Below are 18,338 nucleotides of genomic sequence, written 5' to 3' on the forward strand. Positions count from 1 at the left end.
TGTCCACAACTACATGTTGAGTGACTCTGAGTATCCGTGTGCACTGCTCCTCAGAGAGGTCCAGCAAGCTGAGTCTCAGTCTGTAGTCCCTGTGGTGAGGGTAGTACCTTCTGCGACGCATCTCTCTCTGCGGTTGCCCTCCCTCCTGCTGTGCAGGTGGATGTGTCACAGCATTGTGTTGTGGAGCTACACGTGTCAGAGGTGGACAGCATGGCCGGCGAGGGTGGTGATGCCGCTCGTCCTCCAAGGAGGTCATGACTGGAGCAATGATGGCCCCCATCCAGAAGATGTACGTTTGAGGGGGTCCGCAAGGTAGGTAAATGTGTCTGCACACCGGGGTTGAGGGTGCGAGTTGGTGAATTTTATTGTTAGGAGGAGGGTGGTGGAGGCCAAACTTTGTCCAAAGTGATAGAGTGGCCTCCTGCAATGAGTGAGGGTCTCCCCCCCCCCCCCCTCCACCCCCAAGCTGTCAAATGGACCTCTGCAGCTGCCACAGGCTGGTGGCTGCAACACGTCCATTTCAACTGGGAGTGTTTCCCCCAGTACGGGAAACAGTCTCAGTTGAGTTGAAAATCCCACCCCTCCTAAAATATCATGTCAATCAGGTCTGCAAACGACCTGAACGATGTAAATAATTGGTTTAAGTGGGATCCCGCCGGCTTTAATTGCCGGCGGGAGTCCCACATGCGGGGGCTGCGCGCGCATCTAAGCGCGTCACAGGGGAACCTGGAAGCGGGCGGGTTGGAGCCAGGCTCTGGACCCGCCCTGGGAATCCCTGATTTTCAGAGCCCCCCCCACCACGAACCCGCCGTCTCGGACGTCCAAAAATCGAGCCCTTTGTGTCCTCATCGCAACTTGCTTTTCCACCTTTCTTTGTATCATCAGCAAATTTGGCCACAAGACACTCTGTTCCTTCATCCAAATCATTGATATATATTGTAAATAGTTGCAGCCCCAGCACTGATCCCTGCGGCACCCCACTAGTTACAGATTGCCATTTTGAAAATGACCCTTTTATCCCGACTCTTTGTTTTCTGTTAGTTAGCCAATCCTCTATCCATGCCAGTATATTACCCCCAACACCATGAGCTCTTATCTTGTGCAGTAATCTTTTATGCGGTAACTTATCGAATGGCTTTTGGAAATCCAAATATACTGCATCCATTGGTTCCCCTTTATCCACCTTGCCCGTTACTTCCTCAAAGAACTCTAATAAATAAATTTGTCAGACATGATTTCCCTTTCATAAAACCATGTTGACTCTCCTTGATTGTATTATGAGTCTCCAAATGTCCTGCTACTACTTCCTTAATAATGGATTCTACCATTTTCCCAATGACAGATGTTAGGCTAACAGGTCTATAGTCACCTGCTTTCTGTCTCACTCCCTTCTTGAATCGGGGTGTTACGTTTGCGGTTTTCCAATCCGCTGGGACCTTTCCAGAATCTAGTGAATTCTGGAAGATTACAACCAATGCATCCACTATCTCTGTAGCCACTTCCTTTAAGACCCTCGGATGCAAGCCATCAGGTCCAGGGGACTTGACAGCCTTTAGACCCATTAGTTTACCTAGTACTTTTTCTCTAGTGATAGTTTTTAGTTCCTCCCTCCCCTTTGCCCCTTGATTTTCTACTATTATTGGGATGTTATGAATGTCTTCTACAGTGAAGACAGATACAAAATACCTTTTCAATTCCTTTGCCATTTGTTTGTTTTCCATTATTATTTCCCCAGTCTCATCCTCTAAGGGACCAATGTTTACTTTAGCTACCCTCTTCCGTTTTATATACTAGTAGAAGCTTTTACTGTCAGTTTTATATTTCTTGCTAGTTTACTCTCATAATTTATTTTCTCCCTCTTTTTTATTCTTTTAGTCATCCATTGCTGATTTTTTATAGTTTTCTCAATCTTCGGGCTTACCAGTAATCTTTGCCACGTTGTATGCTTTTTCTTTTAACCTGATACCATCCTTGAATTCCTTAGTTAGCCATGGTTGGTTCACCCTTTTTGTGGGGTCTTTCCTCCTCACACGGATATATTTTTGTTGCGAGTCATAAAATATCTTTTTAAATGTTTGCCACTGCTTATCCAGCATCATACCATCTAATCTGTTTACCCAGTCCACTTTAGCCAATTCCACCCTCATTCCTTTATAATTGCCCTTATTTAAGTTTAATACAGTAGTTTCAGACCCAAGATCCTTGCTCTCAAACTGGATGTGAAATTCTATCATGTTATGATCACTGCTTCCCAAGGGATCACTTTGAGATCATTAATTAATCCGGTTTCATTACCCATTACCAGATCCAAAATGGCCTGTTCCCGACGTATTGGTCTAAGAAACAGTCCCTAATACACTCTATGAACTCTTCCTCAGGGCTATTTTTGCCAATTTGATTTGTCCAATCAATGTGAAAGTTAAAATCGCCCATGATTATTGCATTAGCTTTTTTACAAGCCCCCCTTATTTCCCGATTTATATTTTGCCCTACAGTGTAGCTACTGTTAGGGGGCCTATATACTACTCCCACCAGTGATTTCTTTCCCTTGCTATTTCTTACCTCTACCCAAATTGATTCAACATCTTGATCTTCTGAGCCAAGATCATTTCTCACTATTATACCAATTTCATCCTTTATTAACAGAGCTACCACACCACCTTTACCTTTTTTCCTATCCTTCCGAAAAGTTAAATAACTCTGAATATTTAGCTCCCAACCTTGATCACCTTGCAACCACGTCTCTGAAATGGCCACGAGATCATACCCATTTGTTTCTATTTGTGCCGTCAATTCATCTTTCTTATTACGAATGCTGCGCGTATTCAGATAAAGAACCTTTAATTTTGCCTTTTTACCATTCTTTCCTACTCCGGCCCCATTTGCTAGTGCACTCTTATGTTTGTACACTCTGTCCCTTCCTGACACACTCTATTTATCATTACTCCCCATCACTTTCCTGTACTACTTCCTTGTCTTTTCTCATCAATCTAAACTTTGCCCCGCCTGAGCCCTCCCTCCCTATTTAGTTTAAAGCCTTCTCTACCGCCCTAGTTATTCGGTTTGCCAGAACACTGGTCCCAGCATGGTTCAGGAGAAGCCTGTCCCAACGGAACAGCTCCCTCTTTCCCCAGTACTGGTGCCAGTGCCTCATGAATCGAAACCTACTTCTCCCACACCAATCTTTGAGCCACGCATTCATCTCTCTGATCTGATTTACCCTGTGCCAATTTGCTCGTGGCTCAGGTAATAATACGGAGATTATCACCTTTGTGGTTCTGCTTTTTAATTTAGTCCCTTGCTGCTCAAACTCCCTCAGCAGAACCTCTTTTTTAGTCCTACCTATGTTGTTGGTACCTACGTGGACCACGACCACTGGATTCTCCCCCTCCCATTACAAGTTTCTCTCCAGCCCTAAGGAGATGTCCTTAACCCTGGCACCGGGTGGGCAACACAGCCTTCGGGACTCTCGCTCTTGGCTGCAGAGAACAGTGTCTATCCTTCTAACTATACTGTCGCCTACTACAACCACATTCCTTTTTACTCCCCCCACTTGAATGGCCCCCTGAACCACGTGCCGTGGCCAGTTTGCTCATCCTCCCAGCAGTCCCTGCACTCGTCCACAAGAGCTGCAAGAACCTCATATCTATTGGACAAGTGCAGAGGCTAAGGCTCCTGCAACGCTACCTCCTGGATCTCCGTACCTGCCTCACTTGCAGTCACACCCTCCTTTCCCTGACCACGTGCCAATTCTACAGTATTTAGTCTAAGGGGTGTGACGGCCTCCTGGATCAAAGTGTCCAGGTAACTTTCTCCCTCCCTGATGCATTGCAATGTCTGTAGCTCGGACTCCAGCTCCTCAACTCGGAGCCGAAGTTCCTCGAGCTGCAGACACTTACCGCAGATGTAGTCGCCCTGAAAAAAACTGTCCAGTAGCTCCCACAAGGAGCAGATGAAAAACTCTGTAAAATAGAGTATTAAAGAAAGAAAAATGGGGAAGAACGTGGTGACAAAGAATACTTTCATATATAAAGCCATTTAAAAATTAGCATACCTTTCCCATCCTGAAAACTAGTTATCTGGCTCAAATGTAGGACAGTAAATGATCGTGATCTGTAATTTTTATAAGGAACTGCTCACTGACTGGTCCCATAGCTATAGGCAGTTGATTGTCAGCTCCTACTAAATAAAAGACCTGAAATATTGAGTCTCCATGGAGGAGGGCAAGATGTCCTACATTTTAAATATCCACCACAATTATTTTTTTTGACAGGGTAGGGTGAGGGAAGGGAAAAGAGGGAAGTTACTTTACATTGAAAATACTCCCCCTTACATTGTGCTTGGATTCATTAGGGTTGAATTTTCGTGGAGAGGGTTTCTTCCAATTGTGCACATTGAGTTTGGCAGAAGATATGTGGAAAACCCCCCAAAAAACGCGCAAACAGAAATTCAACTCCATTGTGTTTAGTAGCAGGAACAATCTGTGCAATCTCGCACTTTTTCAAGTCTTGCAAATACATTGTTATGCAATTGTATTTTTCAGGTTCAAGTGGAGCAATAATCTGTTCAAATTCAGGATTTGGAGCATTGCAGGATATTCAGGCAAAGATACTTTCAGGCCTGTTTGAAGAAATGGCATATAACAGGAACACAATGAAGACATCCTTTATCCAAAAACTAGCTCAAAGTAAAACATGCATGGGGTGCACATGCTTCAGTTGGGGGGGGGGGGGGGGGAATTAGGAGGACGACATCTTCCAGCGCATCCTTCTCTAAGTACAGCAGTTAAGAGATTAAAGAATAGTCAAGAATTTATTTGGTCCTTCACTGGTTCAAGGTCAGTACTCTGAAATTCATGCACATTCAGTCATCAAAAGAATGAATGAAACACATTTAAGTCATTCATGAACTTCAGTTTGGAAAAAATTGCTGGGATGTTGCATCATTACAGTGATGCATTAACAGCACTCGCCATTACTAATTCATTAAAAAATCTAGAAATTTATAGAGTAAAAGAGATAGCCATGAGTTCCAATTCCCCGCAAATTGCTGGACGATTTGCGCTCCTAGCATTGCCAAAACGGACAAAAAGCTCCTTCTCGTCGTGAGGCTTCCCATTGAACTTAATGGCAATCGTGAAATTGCTGGATTTACGACGTTATTAAAAATTATACTCGCCGCAGTCTGCAGGACTGGTAATTAATGTCGTAGAGAACCCTGTTAATGATGTGATTTATGGTCCTGACATGACACTCAACCTTGGGGATCCAGAAAGGGAACAACGAAGCTGTGGAGTTTCACTCCAGCAGGTAGTGATTTGTTCCTAGAGGTTTTTAAAAACATTTTATCTGTCTTGATAGTGCTTTGTTCCAGTCTTGCCATCCACACTCCAGTGAGTGTCAGAAGCAGTAAGTTTCAGGACACAAAGTTGTTTTGACTCAGAAGCTGATCACTCATTCAAATGCAAATTAAATATATTTCTTTCAGAAAATAACATTTTGGGATATAGTATATGAGTAAATTGAGACATGACATGTGGTAAGTATATCATGCTGGAGAGGATAAAGGTGATTTTGGACCTATGGCTCCCAAAGCGCTCCATCATTGGAGTTTTCCTCGTATTGAGGTCTGTTGTAGACTAACTGATAGAGATTGATCGCTATGATTAGTCAACAACTCCATTATCATTGTATTTTGCAGCTACAGAATGGTCAAAGGCAAACTAGATGGACCTTGGTCTATTTTCGTCTAGCAATTCCTATGTTCCTACGAAAACAGTGCAATGACGTACCCACTGGGTGTTCCACTGTTCCTGATCATGGTGGACGGGATGGCTGGTTCTATACTGCATGGGTCAAGAATGTTTGCACATTTCACACACCTACCCTGCCATTCACTCATTAACTTCTCAAGGACCAATATAGCAATTCCCAAACACAACTGGGTTATATTGTCCTCCTCTTCTGCTTGTTCTTTCTAATTTTTTCCTTACTTTCCCTTTGTCACTTATTTCTCTCTCTCTTACTCTCCCTCTATTTCTCTGTCTCTAATTTGACTCTAATTAACCAATTTCCTTCTCAGTCGTCCGTTCTGTTTCTCTCGCTATCCTTTTCTTTCATTGGTTAAGGAGCTAAGCCATTGGGCACGACGTTCATGAGCACCCAGATAAGACATTGATATCACTGCACCGTTATCCTATTGATGTTCCAGCAATTTGCAACGCAAATATAGTGTGATGAGCAGAAAGTCCAATTAACGTCGTTTGCCACAAAACCCGCCATTGCTGCAATTTCTGGCCCATTAGTTCTCTCCTCTTATCTGGATTCCACCAGTTTGAGTTGATTACAAAAAATGAGATCATTTAGATAGAACAATGGACTTGTGATATCAGAGGCAAATCATCACATGTAATACCCTCAACCAAAAACACAGAAGTATTAATTTTGAAAAAAACACAGGGGTGAAGAACTAAGGGGCATAGTCTCAGGATAAGGGGTCGGCCATTTAAGACTAAGATGAGGAGGAATTTCTTCACTGAGGGTTATGAATCTTTGGAATTCTCTACCCCAGAGGGCTGTGGATGCTGAGTCGTTGAGTATATTCAAGGCTGAGATCAATAGATAGATTTTTGGACTCTAGGGGAATCAAGGGATATGGGGTTCAGGTGGGAAAGTGGAGTTGAGGTTGAAGATCAGCCATGATCTTATTGAATGGAGGAGCAGGCTCAAGGGGCTGTATGGCCTAGTCCTGCTCCTATTTCCTATGTTCTTATGTAAAGGAGCATGCATGGCTCACACAGTGATTGCTGCTCAATTACATCATACCCAGTTTAAAAAGCAAAGGAGTGTACCTTTATTTGCTTATTGCATCAAAAAGCTTCATTTGCTCTGAATTAGTATAGTTATAGCCTTTATCAAAACTTTGAATACTGCAATAACCAACCTCTTGCTATTTATTTTTGCAATGAATAACCAGGATGGATTAATGAAATTCTATTTACAAAGTAGTTATACATTTTTTATGTTAAAAATCCTTAAATTCAATCCATTTATCAGCAGTATTAGTGTAATTTTTGAAGAAACACCATTAAAACATTAAGGTTGATGCAGAACTGTGCTCCTAAAGGAATCATAGAATGTTACAGCATAGAAGGAGGCCATTCATCCCATCGTGCCTGCTCTTTCAAAGAGCTATCCAATTAGTCCCACTCCTCTGCTCTTTCCCCATAGCCCTGAAATTTTTTCCCCTACAAGTATTTATCCAAAAAAAATGCTCCTCATCGCACCTCTGGTTCTTTTGCCAATTGCCTTAAATCTGTGTCCTCTGGTTACTGACGCTTCTGCCACTGGAAACGGTTTCTCCTCATTTACTCTATCAAAACCCTTCATATGATTTTTGAACCTCTATTAAATCTCCCCATAACCTTCTCTGCTCTAAGGAGAACAACCCCAGCTTCTCCAGTCTCTCCGCATAACTGAAGTCCCGCATCCCTGGTACTATTCTAGTAAATCTCCTCTGCACCCTTTCTAAAGGCCTTGACATCCTTCCTAAAGTGTGATGCCCAGAATTGGACACAGTACTCCAGGTGGGGCCTAACCAGTGATTTATAAGATTTAGCATAACTTCCTTCCTTTTGTACTCTATGCTTCGGTTTATAAAGCCAAGATTCCGTAGGTTTTTTTTAAAGCAGCCTTCTCAACTTGTCCTGCCACCTTCAACGATTTGTGTACATAACCCCTCAGGTCTCTCTGTTCCTGCACCCCCTTTAAAATTGCACCATTTAGTTTATATTGCCTCTCCTCATTCTTCCTACCAAAATGCATCACTTCTGCATTAAATTGCATCGGTCATGTGTCTGCCCATTTCACCAGTCTGTTTATGTCCTCGTGAAGTCTGTTACTATCCTCCTCATTGTTTACTGCATTTCCAAGTTTCATGTCATCTGCAAACTTTGAATTTATGCTCCGTATACTCAAGTTCAGGTCATTAACATATATCAAGAAGAGCAGGGGTCCTAATACCAACCCCTGGGGGAACACCACAGTATACTTCTCTCCAGCCTAAAAAACAACCAGTCACCACTACTCTCTGCTTTCTGTCTCTTAGCCAATTTCGTATCCATGCTGTCACTGTCCCTTTAATTCCATGGGCTTCAATTTTACTAACAAGTCTATTATGTGGTACTTTATCACTACCCTCATCAATCCTCTCCATTATTTCAAAGAACTCACGATTTGCCTTTAACAAATCTGTGCTAGCTGCCATTTATTAACCCATATTTTTCCAAGTGCCAATTAATTTTGTCCCAGATTAATGTCTCTAATTGAAGTCCCCCATTATCACTATTCTATAGTTCTCGCATCTTTCTGAAATTTGCCTGAAAATTTGCTCCTCTATCTCCTTCCCACTATCTGGTGGCCTATAGTGTACACCCAGCCATGTAATAGCTCCTCTATTGTTCCTTAATTCTAACCCTCAAGTACATCATCCCTTTCCAGTGCTGTAACAGTATCTTTGATCAACACTGCAACCACCCACCCCATCCTTTTTTTTTCTTCCCTACCTTTCCTGAATACCTTGTAGCCAGGAATATTAAGTTCCCAATTCTCTCCTTGTTTGAGCCAGGCCTCCGTTATGGGAAATAAAATAATCAATGCAGTTCATGGTGAAATGTTATCCACCCAATTGCTTAATATAGTTTTCCACTTGTGTATCAAATCTGTAATTCACCTGTTCATTGTCCCTTATATGCGCCCCTTCAGGTATACCACCAACACCTTTCTCATCTGCAGATCTCTTAGCCGCTTCATGCAAGAACTCCTTTACCGTACTTTCAGGAAGCAAATAGGGAGTCCAAAGTAATTGGTCCTCATTTTCATAGACTAGAAATAAAGTACAGGTTACAGTAACTTTCTAAAACGCTTTATTGAAACATGAATACATTCAAACACATCATGCAGTTAAAAATTTAAGAAAACAAAATGTGTTGAGCATAAGGTGTTGATAAAAATTCTGAGCTCGAAACAGCTATTACTTATTGATTGCTGTCATTAACCTTTTTGGATAGATGTCACCCTACTTGCTACTACTGTATTTTCAGAATCACACATAGCATATGAGAAATATCATGTTAAAGCTTTTTGATTATATTTCATAAAATGGATTCTACCAGCAATTAAAAAAGGATTCTTCTGCATGCTAATGGAAATTCTACACAATAAAATAATCTTTCACATATTTCAACCAGTAATAAGCATCTGCCATCAAGTGATTTTTAAAAAAAATACAAATGCATTATGAAAATTAGTGCTAGAAACTAGAAGAATTATATCTTAAATATGCAACAACTTGCATTTATATAGTTCCTTTAACGCAGTAAAATGTCCCACGGCGTTTCATAGGCGTTTTGTCGCACTAAGACAAACACTGACACCAAGTCAAAGGAGGAGGCATTAGGCTAGGTGTCCAAAAGCTTGGTCAAAGAGGTAGGTTTTAAGGAGTGTCTTAAAGGAGGAGACACAGAGAGGTTTAGGGAGGAAATTCCAGCGCTTAGGGTCTAGACAGCTGAAGGTACGGCCACCAATGGTGGGGTGAAGGAAGCGGAGGATGGACAAGGGGCCGGAGTTGGAGGAACGCAGAGTTCTTGGGAGGGTTATAGAACTGGAGGAGGTTACAGATATAGGGAGGGGTGAGGCCATGGAGAGATTTGAACACAAAGATGAAAATATTAAAATTGAGGCATTCGAGGACTGGGAGCTAATGTAGGTCAGCAAGCACAGGGGTGATGTGTGAGCGGGACTTGGTGCGAGTTAGGATACGGGCAGTTGAGTTTTGGATCAGCCATAGTTTATGGAGGGTGGAAGATGGGCAGCCAGCCAGGAGAGTATTAGAATAGTTGAGTCTGGAGGTAACAAAAGCATGAATCAGTTTCAGCAGCAGATGAGCAGAGGCAGAGTGGAACCTGAAGTCGTGTTTTCGGATGATGTCGCCAAGGGCAGCAAGTAGATGAGAAATAGGAGCGGGGCCAAGAATAGATAGGGGACTCCAGAGGTAACAGTACGGGAGCAGGAAGAGAAACCAATTGCAGGAGATTTTCTGGATACAACTGGATAGGCAAGAGTAGAACCAGGCGAGCGCAGCCCCACCCAACTGGACAACATAAGAGAGGCATTAGAGAAGGATGGTGTGGTCAACCGTGTCAAAGGCAGGTCAAGAGGGATGAGGGGGGCTAGTGCACCATGGTCACATAGGATGTGATTTGTGATTTAGTTTAGGGCCGTTTCTGTGCTGTGGCAGAGGTGGAACCCTAATTGGAGTGGTTCAAATATGGAGTTGCGGGAAAGATAGGCACGGATTTGGGAGGGGACAACACATTCAAGGGGTTTGGAGAGGAAAGGGAGGTTGGAGATAGGGGCAGTAGTTTGAGGACAGAGGGATCAATGGTGGGTTTTTTTTGAGGAGGGGGATGATTACGGCAGATTTGAGAGGAAGGGGGACAGTACTTGAGGAGACAATATCAGCTAGCATAGCAGCCAGGAAGGGAAGCTGGGTGGTCAGTTTGGTGGGAATAGGGTCGAAAGAGTAAGAGGTGTGTCTCATGAACAAGATGAGTTCAGAGACGGCATGAGGGGAGATAGGATAAAAACTGGAGAAAGATGTGGGTTCAGGGCTAGGGCAGGGGGGGTACCATGGGAGAAGTTTGGCTTGGTGAGTTAGGGGAAGGGACGGATGCGGCAGATGCAGCTGAACAGATGGTCTCAATCTTATTGACAAAGCATAAGCTCCTCTCCCTTGTTGTTGGAGGCGTGGATGGAGGGGGCCAGGAAAAGGGGTTTAAAGAGATGGTTGATAGTGGAGAAAAGAAGCTGAGTGTTATCTTTGCATTCCAGGATGATCATGGAATAGCGAGTAGTTTTGGTAGAGGAGAGCAGAATAGTGCTTGATGTAGTCCAGCCAGATCTGGCGATGAATGGCTAAACCAGTTGCATCCCTTGGACTTAAAGGAGTGAAGATGTGGGACGTATCAAGGGGAATAACCAGGCTGGGGGAGCGTAAGAGTTTTACTGGGGACAACAGCATCAAAAGATGGAGGTGATGGTGTGATTGAGCAGATCGGTAGCTGCAGAAGTATATATTAAATGGAATTCATTTGGAGCCTGGGGGTATCCCTTTAAAAAGGGGAAGTAACTCTGTGGACAATTACCTTCACTGTGAGTTATTTCCTGAATTCTAACAAGTTTTTGAAGTTTATTTTCTAATTACCTACATTCATAAGATACTTACATTATGTTCTGTAAACCATTTCAGGGAGCTGATACCTTGTGGAGACTTGGGGAGGAGGTAAAAGGAAAATACACAGCCGATGGTTGACTGATGCAGATTCCATTCCATGGGGCAGAATTATTAAAGGGGATTCCCAAAGCTGATGTTACCCCAGTGCACCCACTCCATACCATCTCCCTGAAATAGATCACTACATGGTTCCTCAAGAGTTCTATAAATTATGGGTGTTACAAGAAAAAACAGATTCACTTGGGTATTTACCTCTAAAATTGTCTCTGCCTTTCAGGCACAGAATTTATTTATTTTTAATTCATAAGCACATGCCTTACCTTTTTCACTATCTTTGTATCTGCACAGACTGGATGGAATTTCAGCTTGATACTCTGAACCCACCATTATTTCCTAAATAAAGACAATTCCACATCAGTCATTATAATCATTCAGCTAACAAACTACTTTTTTTTCACTAAGCAACATGGGGATAAGACAGATTCTAGTTTTATATCATGAAAATATACAACATGAGAAAATAAGAAATAGGAGCCGGAGTAGGTCATATGGCTCCTCGAGCCTGCCCCATTCAATAGGATCATGGCTGATCTTCTACCTCAAATCCACATTCCCACCCTATCCCCATATCCCTTGATTCCCAACAATCTGCAAATTCTGATGCCGTAAGTACTTTCTACAAAGATGTTAAATAATTTTAATTCAACAAATAGATTTGCTTTTGGTAGTTTACTTTTTAAAAGTTGCTTAAGATCTATTTACTTGTAACTAAGCATCCTGAGATTCTATTTCACTTTGTTTTTCCTCACTTTACACTGCAGAAGACCACAGATAATGGTTTAAATACAAATGGTAAAAGCCAATACTTTGCAGAACATCAATCAGATTTGTCTTCAGAATTATATTCTATAGAAACTAATTTACAGCTCCAGCCACAAGGAAACAAATCACTTTACATGTGTTGTAGCAGTTGAAATCAGGAAAACAATCTACATTGTATGTGGAAATTGACATCATCTATGGGAACCACAGATGAAGTTCAAAGTTAAGATTTAAAAAAAAAACTGGTCAAATAATTGTCTCTTTTAAAGACCTGCACAGAATTTATAACTAAATGGAACATTTGAATTTATTGCAATCATGAGCAAGAGCTTCATAATTCATCCAACCTATAGATCTCACAAGCTACAAATCTTGCACATTTATTAAGAGAAGCTCAGTAACAACATACAACTATAATTCTCTTCTGTGTCTAGTCCTTATGGGATAATACAATCATCTCAAGGAATGCATCTTTACTCTATAGTAAATCTGGAGTTCAAACTGGACTTAATCGATTTCATTGGGGATGAAGCACTTTGGAATGTCCTGAGATCACGAAAGGCACAATTTAAACTCAAGTCGTTCCCTTCTCTAGCAAATTAAACTTTTTCATGATTTAAGCTTAGCAAAAAACTACCCAGTCTGAGTCACATCTCAGCCAGAAGAGAAGAAAATGGAAATTTTATACTGGCCCAGGCTAGCGAAGAGAAAACAAAACACTAGCCATCATTCCCACTCTCGATTACTATCTAGTGACTCCTGCTGGATGTGCGCTTATCAGGTGAGGACAGAATCAGTCAGGTAATTCAATTGTGGCAGTATCACAAAAGCATTCATCAAGAAGCTCATAAATGAAGTACATCCACTTAGAAAAAGATACCAAAGGGCCACCAACTGCTATAGAACCTGTCTAAGTAAGAGCTACTACCTTAGGAGAGATGGGGTAGGGGGAAGTGAAATACAACTGTGGGTCACTGCCTCATTATGTAACCTGAACAGGCAAAACTGCACATCGTCTTCAATATTTGGGTTAATACAAAATTTTGAGATTCAAAAGCTATGCAATCTTTCTGAAGAATATGTGGAACTATTTATATGCCATTATGCAAACCTTAGGTTAAAGCTTTATTCAAGCTTCTAGACAAAATGGAGGAACATTATTGTTTTGGAATTCAAAAGCTTATTAGACCTACCTTTATAGTGAATCACGAGGGAAATCGCAGTGCAGTACATCAATATGATGAACCACAAGATTTAAGCCAATACGTCCTTTCTTTTCGAAACCATTCAAAACTCCAACCTTGGACAACCTTGTAATGCTTGTTTGTGCAGTGGCCACCAGTTGTCTAAAATGCTTTTTATAAAATCCATGACATTGTCCTTACAAATCACAATACCATTTAGGAACAGAAGACAGTACTCAACTCATGCTTCCTTGGGCTCTTACATCTGGATTAATTTTAAACTGAGGCAATATAGATCAATTTGTCCAGAGCTTACTAACCTTCAGGAACATTTAGATAGGGAGTTAGTTAAACTGTAGATTCAGATTCATTGCATGTATTCATGTAGCTAACACTAACATTTCACCTCATCGCCAATAAACGAAGGGCCAAAGACAACTTCCACAAAGCTTCTTTATACACATGACAATAAGACTATCAAGCAGCACTTATTCTCCAAAACAGCAAATTCAAAGTGAAACTGCTGATTTTTGATCTTTTAGTGCAACATCTTACAACTTACATGCTGAGTTTAGAGTACCTTTTTCAAGTCTTCAGGTGGAACACAATCATCTTGTCCCTCTTCATCTTCAGATTCTTTATCACCATCAAAGGTCGTGCTTGCTGTATGTAAAAAAATAAAGACAGCTGTCACAAAAAGGCCATTCAAAATCATTCAAAAGAGAATTTTATTATTGACCAAAAGCATTAGCATAGTTTTTCCTGATTTATTATGGATTCTAATAATGGATATTTTAATGTACTGCATTACTTCCTCCTCCCTTTCCTCAAATCTTAAAATAAAATGTGCACTCTCAAAGTATACAGCTTTAATCCACTTTTACTTCCTTACTAGTCAATCTGCCGAGGCACTGCACAGGAGAGTCAAGACCTAGTGCAGTCTTCAGGTAAAGCAGGGCATAATTGGATCAGTGTGCACATATGTAATTCAGTTCCTAATTTTAAAGTCATAAAATTTGTCCCTATTTTTATGTTGCCGTTATAAATTCTGATGACATTTATAATGGAAACTATGTGTAAACTGTCACACTGCATTACACCTTCCCAACAGTGGTAGCACTGCAGCACCTCAACTGGTGGGAGGGTGCAATTACAGCTTGACAAGTTTACATAAGCAGTTTATATTATAAACGTAAACAAGAATTAATAATAGAAAAAGCTGTCAGGAAGTGTTTGCAGATGTAAGGTTTTTAATATAAATTTTAAATAAACCATTATGTGGAAAAAGGTATACCCTGTATAATTTTGAAGTGCACAATTGCAGGTCAGAAGAAACATCTGGAAGAAACCCAGACGAGATAGAGAGGGGATTAAAAAAGATGGGGGGGGGGTGACAATACTGGTTAAAGAAACAATTACAGCTATGAGGAGGGATGGTATGTTAGAAGAATCATCATATGAGACCGTATGGGTTGAGCTAAAGAACAAAAAAGAGGCAATCCCACTACTGGGAGTGTACTATAGACCCCCAAACAGTCTGAGGGAGATAAAGGAGCAAATATGTAAGCAAATTTCTAAGAAGTGCAATAACAGGGCAGAGTAATAATAGGGGATTTCAACTACCCTAATATTAACTGGGCTGCAAACAGTGTAAAAGGTATAAAGAGCGCAAAATTCCTAAATTGCATTCAGGAGAACTTTTTTAGCCAGTACATAGCAAGCACAACAAGAGGGGGGGCAGTTCTGGATTTAGTTTTAGGGCATGAAGCTGGGCAGGTGGAAGGAGTATCAGTGGGAGAGCATTGTGCTGGTAGTGATCATAATTCAATCAGATTTGGCACAGCTATGGAAAAGGACAAAGACAGAACAGGAGTAGAAGTTCTCAATTGGGGAAAGGCCAATTTTACTAAGCTGGGAAGTGATTTAGCAAAAGTGGACTAGAAACAGCTACTTGAAGGTAAATTAGTGTCAGAGCAGTGGGAGGCATTCAACTGCAAGATAGTGAGGGTTCAGAACAAACATGTTCCCACAAAGAAAAAGGGTGGGACTGCCAAATCAAGAGCCTCCTGGATGACAAGGAGCATCCAAGGTGAGATATGGCAAAAAAGGGAAGCTTATGTCAGATACCAAGAGTTCAATACTGCTGAAAGCCTAGAGGAGTATAGAAAGTGCAGGGGTGAAATTAAAAAGGAAATTAGGAAAGCAAAGAGAGGGCATGAAAAAATACTGGCAAATAAAATCAAGGAAAAACCGAAGAGGTTTTATAAATACATAAAGAGCAAAAGAATAACTAAGGAAAGAGTAGGGCCTATTAGAAACCAAAAAGGTATCCTGTGTGTGGAGGCGGAAGAGGTGGGTACGGTTCTTCATGAACACTTTTCGTTTGTCTTCACAAAAGAGGGGGACGATGCAGAGATTATGGTTAAGGAGGAGGAGTGTGAAATATTGGATGGGATAAACATAGTGGGAGAGGAAGTATTAAAGGGTTTAGTATCTTGGAAAGTAGATAAATCACCAGGCCCGGATGAAATGTATCACAGATTGTTAAGAGAAGCAAGAGATGAAATAACGGAGGCTCTGACCATCATTTTCCAATCCTCCCTGGCTACAGGCGTGGTGCCGGAGGATTGGAGAACTGCTAACATTGTACCGTTGTTTAAAAAAGGAAAAAAGGATAGACCGAGTAATTATAGGCCTGTCAATCTAACATCGGTGGTGAAAAAATTATTGGAATCAATTCTGAGGATCAGCATAAATCGTCATTTAGAAAAGCACGGGGTAATCAAGGACAGTTAGCATGGATTTGTTAAGAGAAAGCCTATTCAAGGTTGAGATATACAAATTTTTGATCAGCAAGAGTGTCAAAGGATATGGGGGACAGGCAGGAAAGTGGAGTTGAGGCCAGAATCAGATCAGCCATGATCTCACTGAATGGCGGAGCAGGCTCGAAGGGCCAAATGGCCTACTCCTGCTCCTATCTTTTATGTACTTATGTGCCTGACTAATTTGATTGAATTTTTTGAGGAGGTAACAAGGAGGGTCGAAGAGGGTAACGCGTTTGATGAAGTCTACATGGATTTTAGCGAGGCTTTTGACAAGGTCCGTCATGGCAGACTAGTCAGAAAAGTAAAAGCCCATGGGATCCAAGGGAAAGTGGCAAGTTGGATCCAAAATTGGCTCAGTGGCAGGAAGGTTGACGGGAGTTTCTGCGACTGGAAGGCTGTTTCCAGTGGGGTTCTGCAGGGCTCAGTACTAGGTCTCTTGCTTTTTGTGGTATATATTAATGATTTGGACTTGAATGTCGGGGGCCTGATCAAGAAGTTTGCAGATGATACAAAAATTGGCCGTGTGGTTGATTATGAGGAGGAAAGCTGTAGACTGCAGAAAGATATCAATGGACTGGTCAGGTGGGCAGAAAAGTGGCAAATGGAATTCAATCCGGAGAAGTGTGAGGTGATGCATTTGGGGAGGGCAAACAAGGCAAGGGAATACACAATAAATGGGAGGATACTGAGAGGTGTAAAGGAAGTGAAGGACCTTGGAGTGCATGTCCACAGATCCCTGAAGGTAGCAGGACAGGTAGATAAGGTGGCATACGGGATACTTTCCTTCATCAACCGAGGCACAGAATATAAGAGCAGGGAGGTTATGTTAGAACTGTATAAAACACTAGTTAGGCCACAGCTTGAGTACTGCGTACAGTTCTGGTCACATTACAGGAAAGATGTGATTGTACTAGAGAGGGTACAGAGGAGATTTACGAGGATGTTGCCAGGGCTGGAGAATTTTAGCTATGAGAAAAGACTGGATAGGCTGGGATTGTTTTCTTTGGAACAAAGGAGGCTGAGGGGAGATTTAATTGAGGTGTATAGAATTATGAGGGCCTAGATAGAGTGGATAGGGAGGACCTATTTCCCTTAGCAGAGGAGTCAGTGATAAAGGGGCATAGATTTAATTGGTGGAAGGATTAGAGGGGAGCTGAGGAGAAATCTTTTCACCCAGAGGGTGGTGGGGGTCTGGAATTCACTGCCTGAAAGGGTGGTAGAGGCAGAAACCCTCAACTCATTTAAAAAGTACATGGATGTGCACTTGAAGTGCTGTAACCGACAGGGCTACGGACCAAGTGCTGGAAAGTGGAATGAAGCTGGATAGCTCTTTTCGACCGGCATGGACATGGGCCGAATGGCCTCCTTTTGTGCCGTAACTTTCTATGATTCTATGGACATATGAGGAGAGGTTGAGTAGATTGGGACTCTACTCATTGGAATTCAGAAGAATGAGAGGCGATCTTATTGAAACATATAAAATTGTGAAGGGGCTTGATCGGGTGGATGCGGTAAGGATGTTCCCAAGGATGGGTGAAACTAGAACTAGGGGGCATAATCTTAGAATAGGGGGCTGCTCTTTCAAAACTGAGATGAGGAGAAACTTCTTCACTCAGAGGGTAATAGGTCTGTGGAATATGCTGCCCCAGGAAGCTGTGGAAGCTACATCATTAAATAAATTTAAAACAGAAATAGACAGTTTCCTAGAAGTAAAGGGAATTAGGGGTTACAGGGAGCCGGCAGGAAATTGGACATGAAGCTGAGTTCGGATCGGTCAAGGCCCTGTGGGTGGCGGAGCGGGCCCAGGGGCTGAGTGGCCGGGTCCTGCTCCTACTTCTTGTGTTCTTTAGATTTGAAGTTAGGATCAGATCAGCCATGATCTTATTGAATGGCACAGCAGGCTCGAGGGGCCGATTGGCCTACTCCTGCTCCTATTTCTTATGTTCTTATGAAATCCTTGGGCATTAATGTAAGTTTTGCCCATCTAACTCAATATATACTCCCTGGACCACTATCCCGATAACAGCAATTAAGATGCCCTATTTTTCCAAAGGTCTTGAACTAAGATATTTATTCTTGAAGATCCAAGATTTCTTCCACCCCAATGGAGACATTAAAATTACAGGCTCAAGACTATTCTTAAGACTGATCTTACCTGTAGGAAGTAAATATAAACTTTGTCCAATACCCCCTCAAAATTAATTGATCAAATGCC

At 41.8% G+C, this 18,338-nt stretch overlaps 1 protein-coding gene across 5 annotated transcripts in view; it reads right to left on the minus strand.

The window, feature by feature from the left end:
* LOC137322962 (mesoderm induction early response protein 3-like) overlaps positions 1–18,338 on the minus strand; it is a 68,688-nt gene that overhangs the window by 16,436 nt on the left and 33,914 nt on the right. For all 5 annotated transcript variants that reach the window (XM_067986247.1, XM_067986230.1, XM_067986240.1 and 2 more), the window contains 3 exons: positions 13,879–13,961; positions 11,613–11,685; positions 8,731–8,882 (listed from right to left, as the gene is read on the minus strand). In XM_067986247.1, coding sequence (XP_067842348.1) covers positions 8,731–8,882; positions 11,613–11,685; positions 13,879–13,961 — 308 coding nt within the window. The remainder of the gene's footprint in view (positions 1–8,730; positions 8,883–11,612; positions 11,686–13,878; positions 13,962–18,338) is intronic.

This window comes from Heptranchias perlo, chromosome 1, assembly GCF_035084215.1.
Source record: "Heptranchias perlo isolate sHepPer1 chromosome 1, sHepPer1.hap1, whole genome shotgun sequence".
In the NCBI taxonomy this organism is placed as follows: Eukaryota; Metazoa; Chordata; class Chondrichthyes; order Hexanchiformes; family Hexanchidae; genus Heptranchias; species Heptranchias perlo.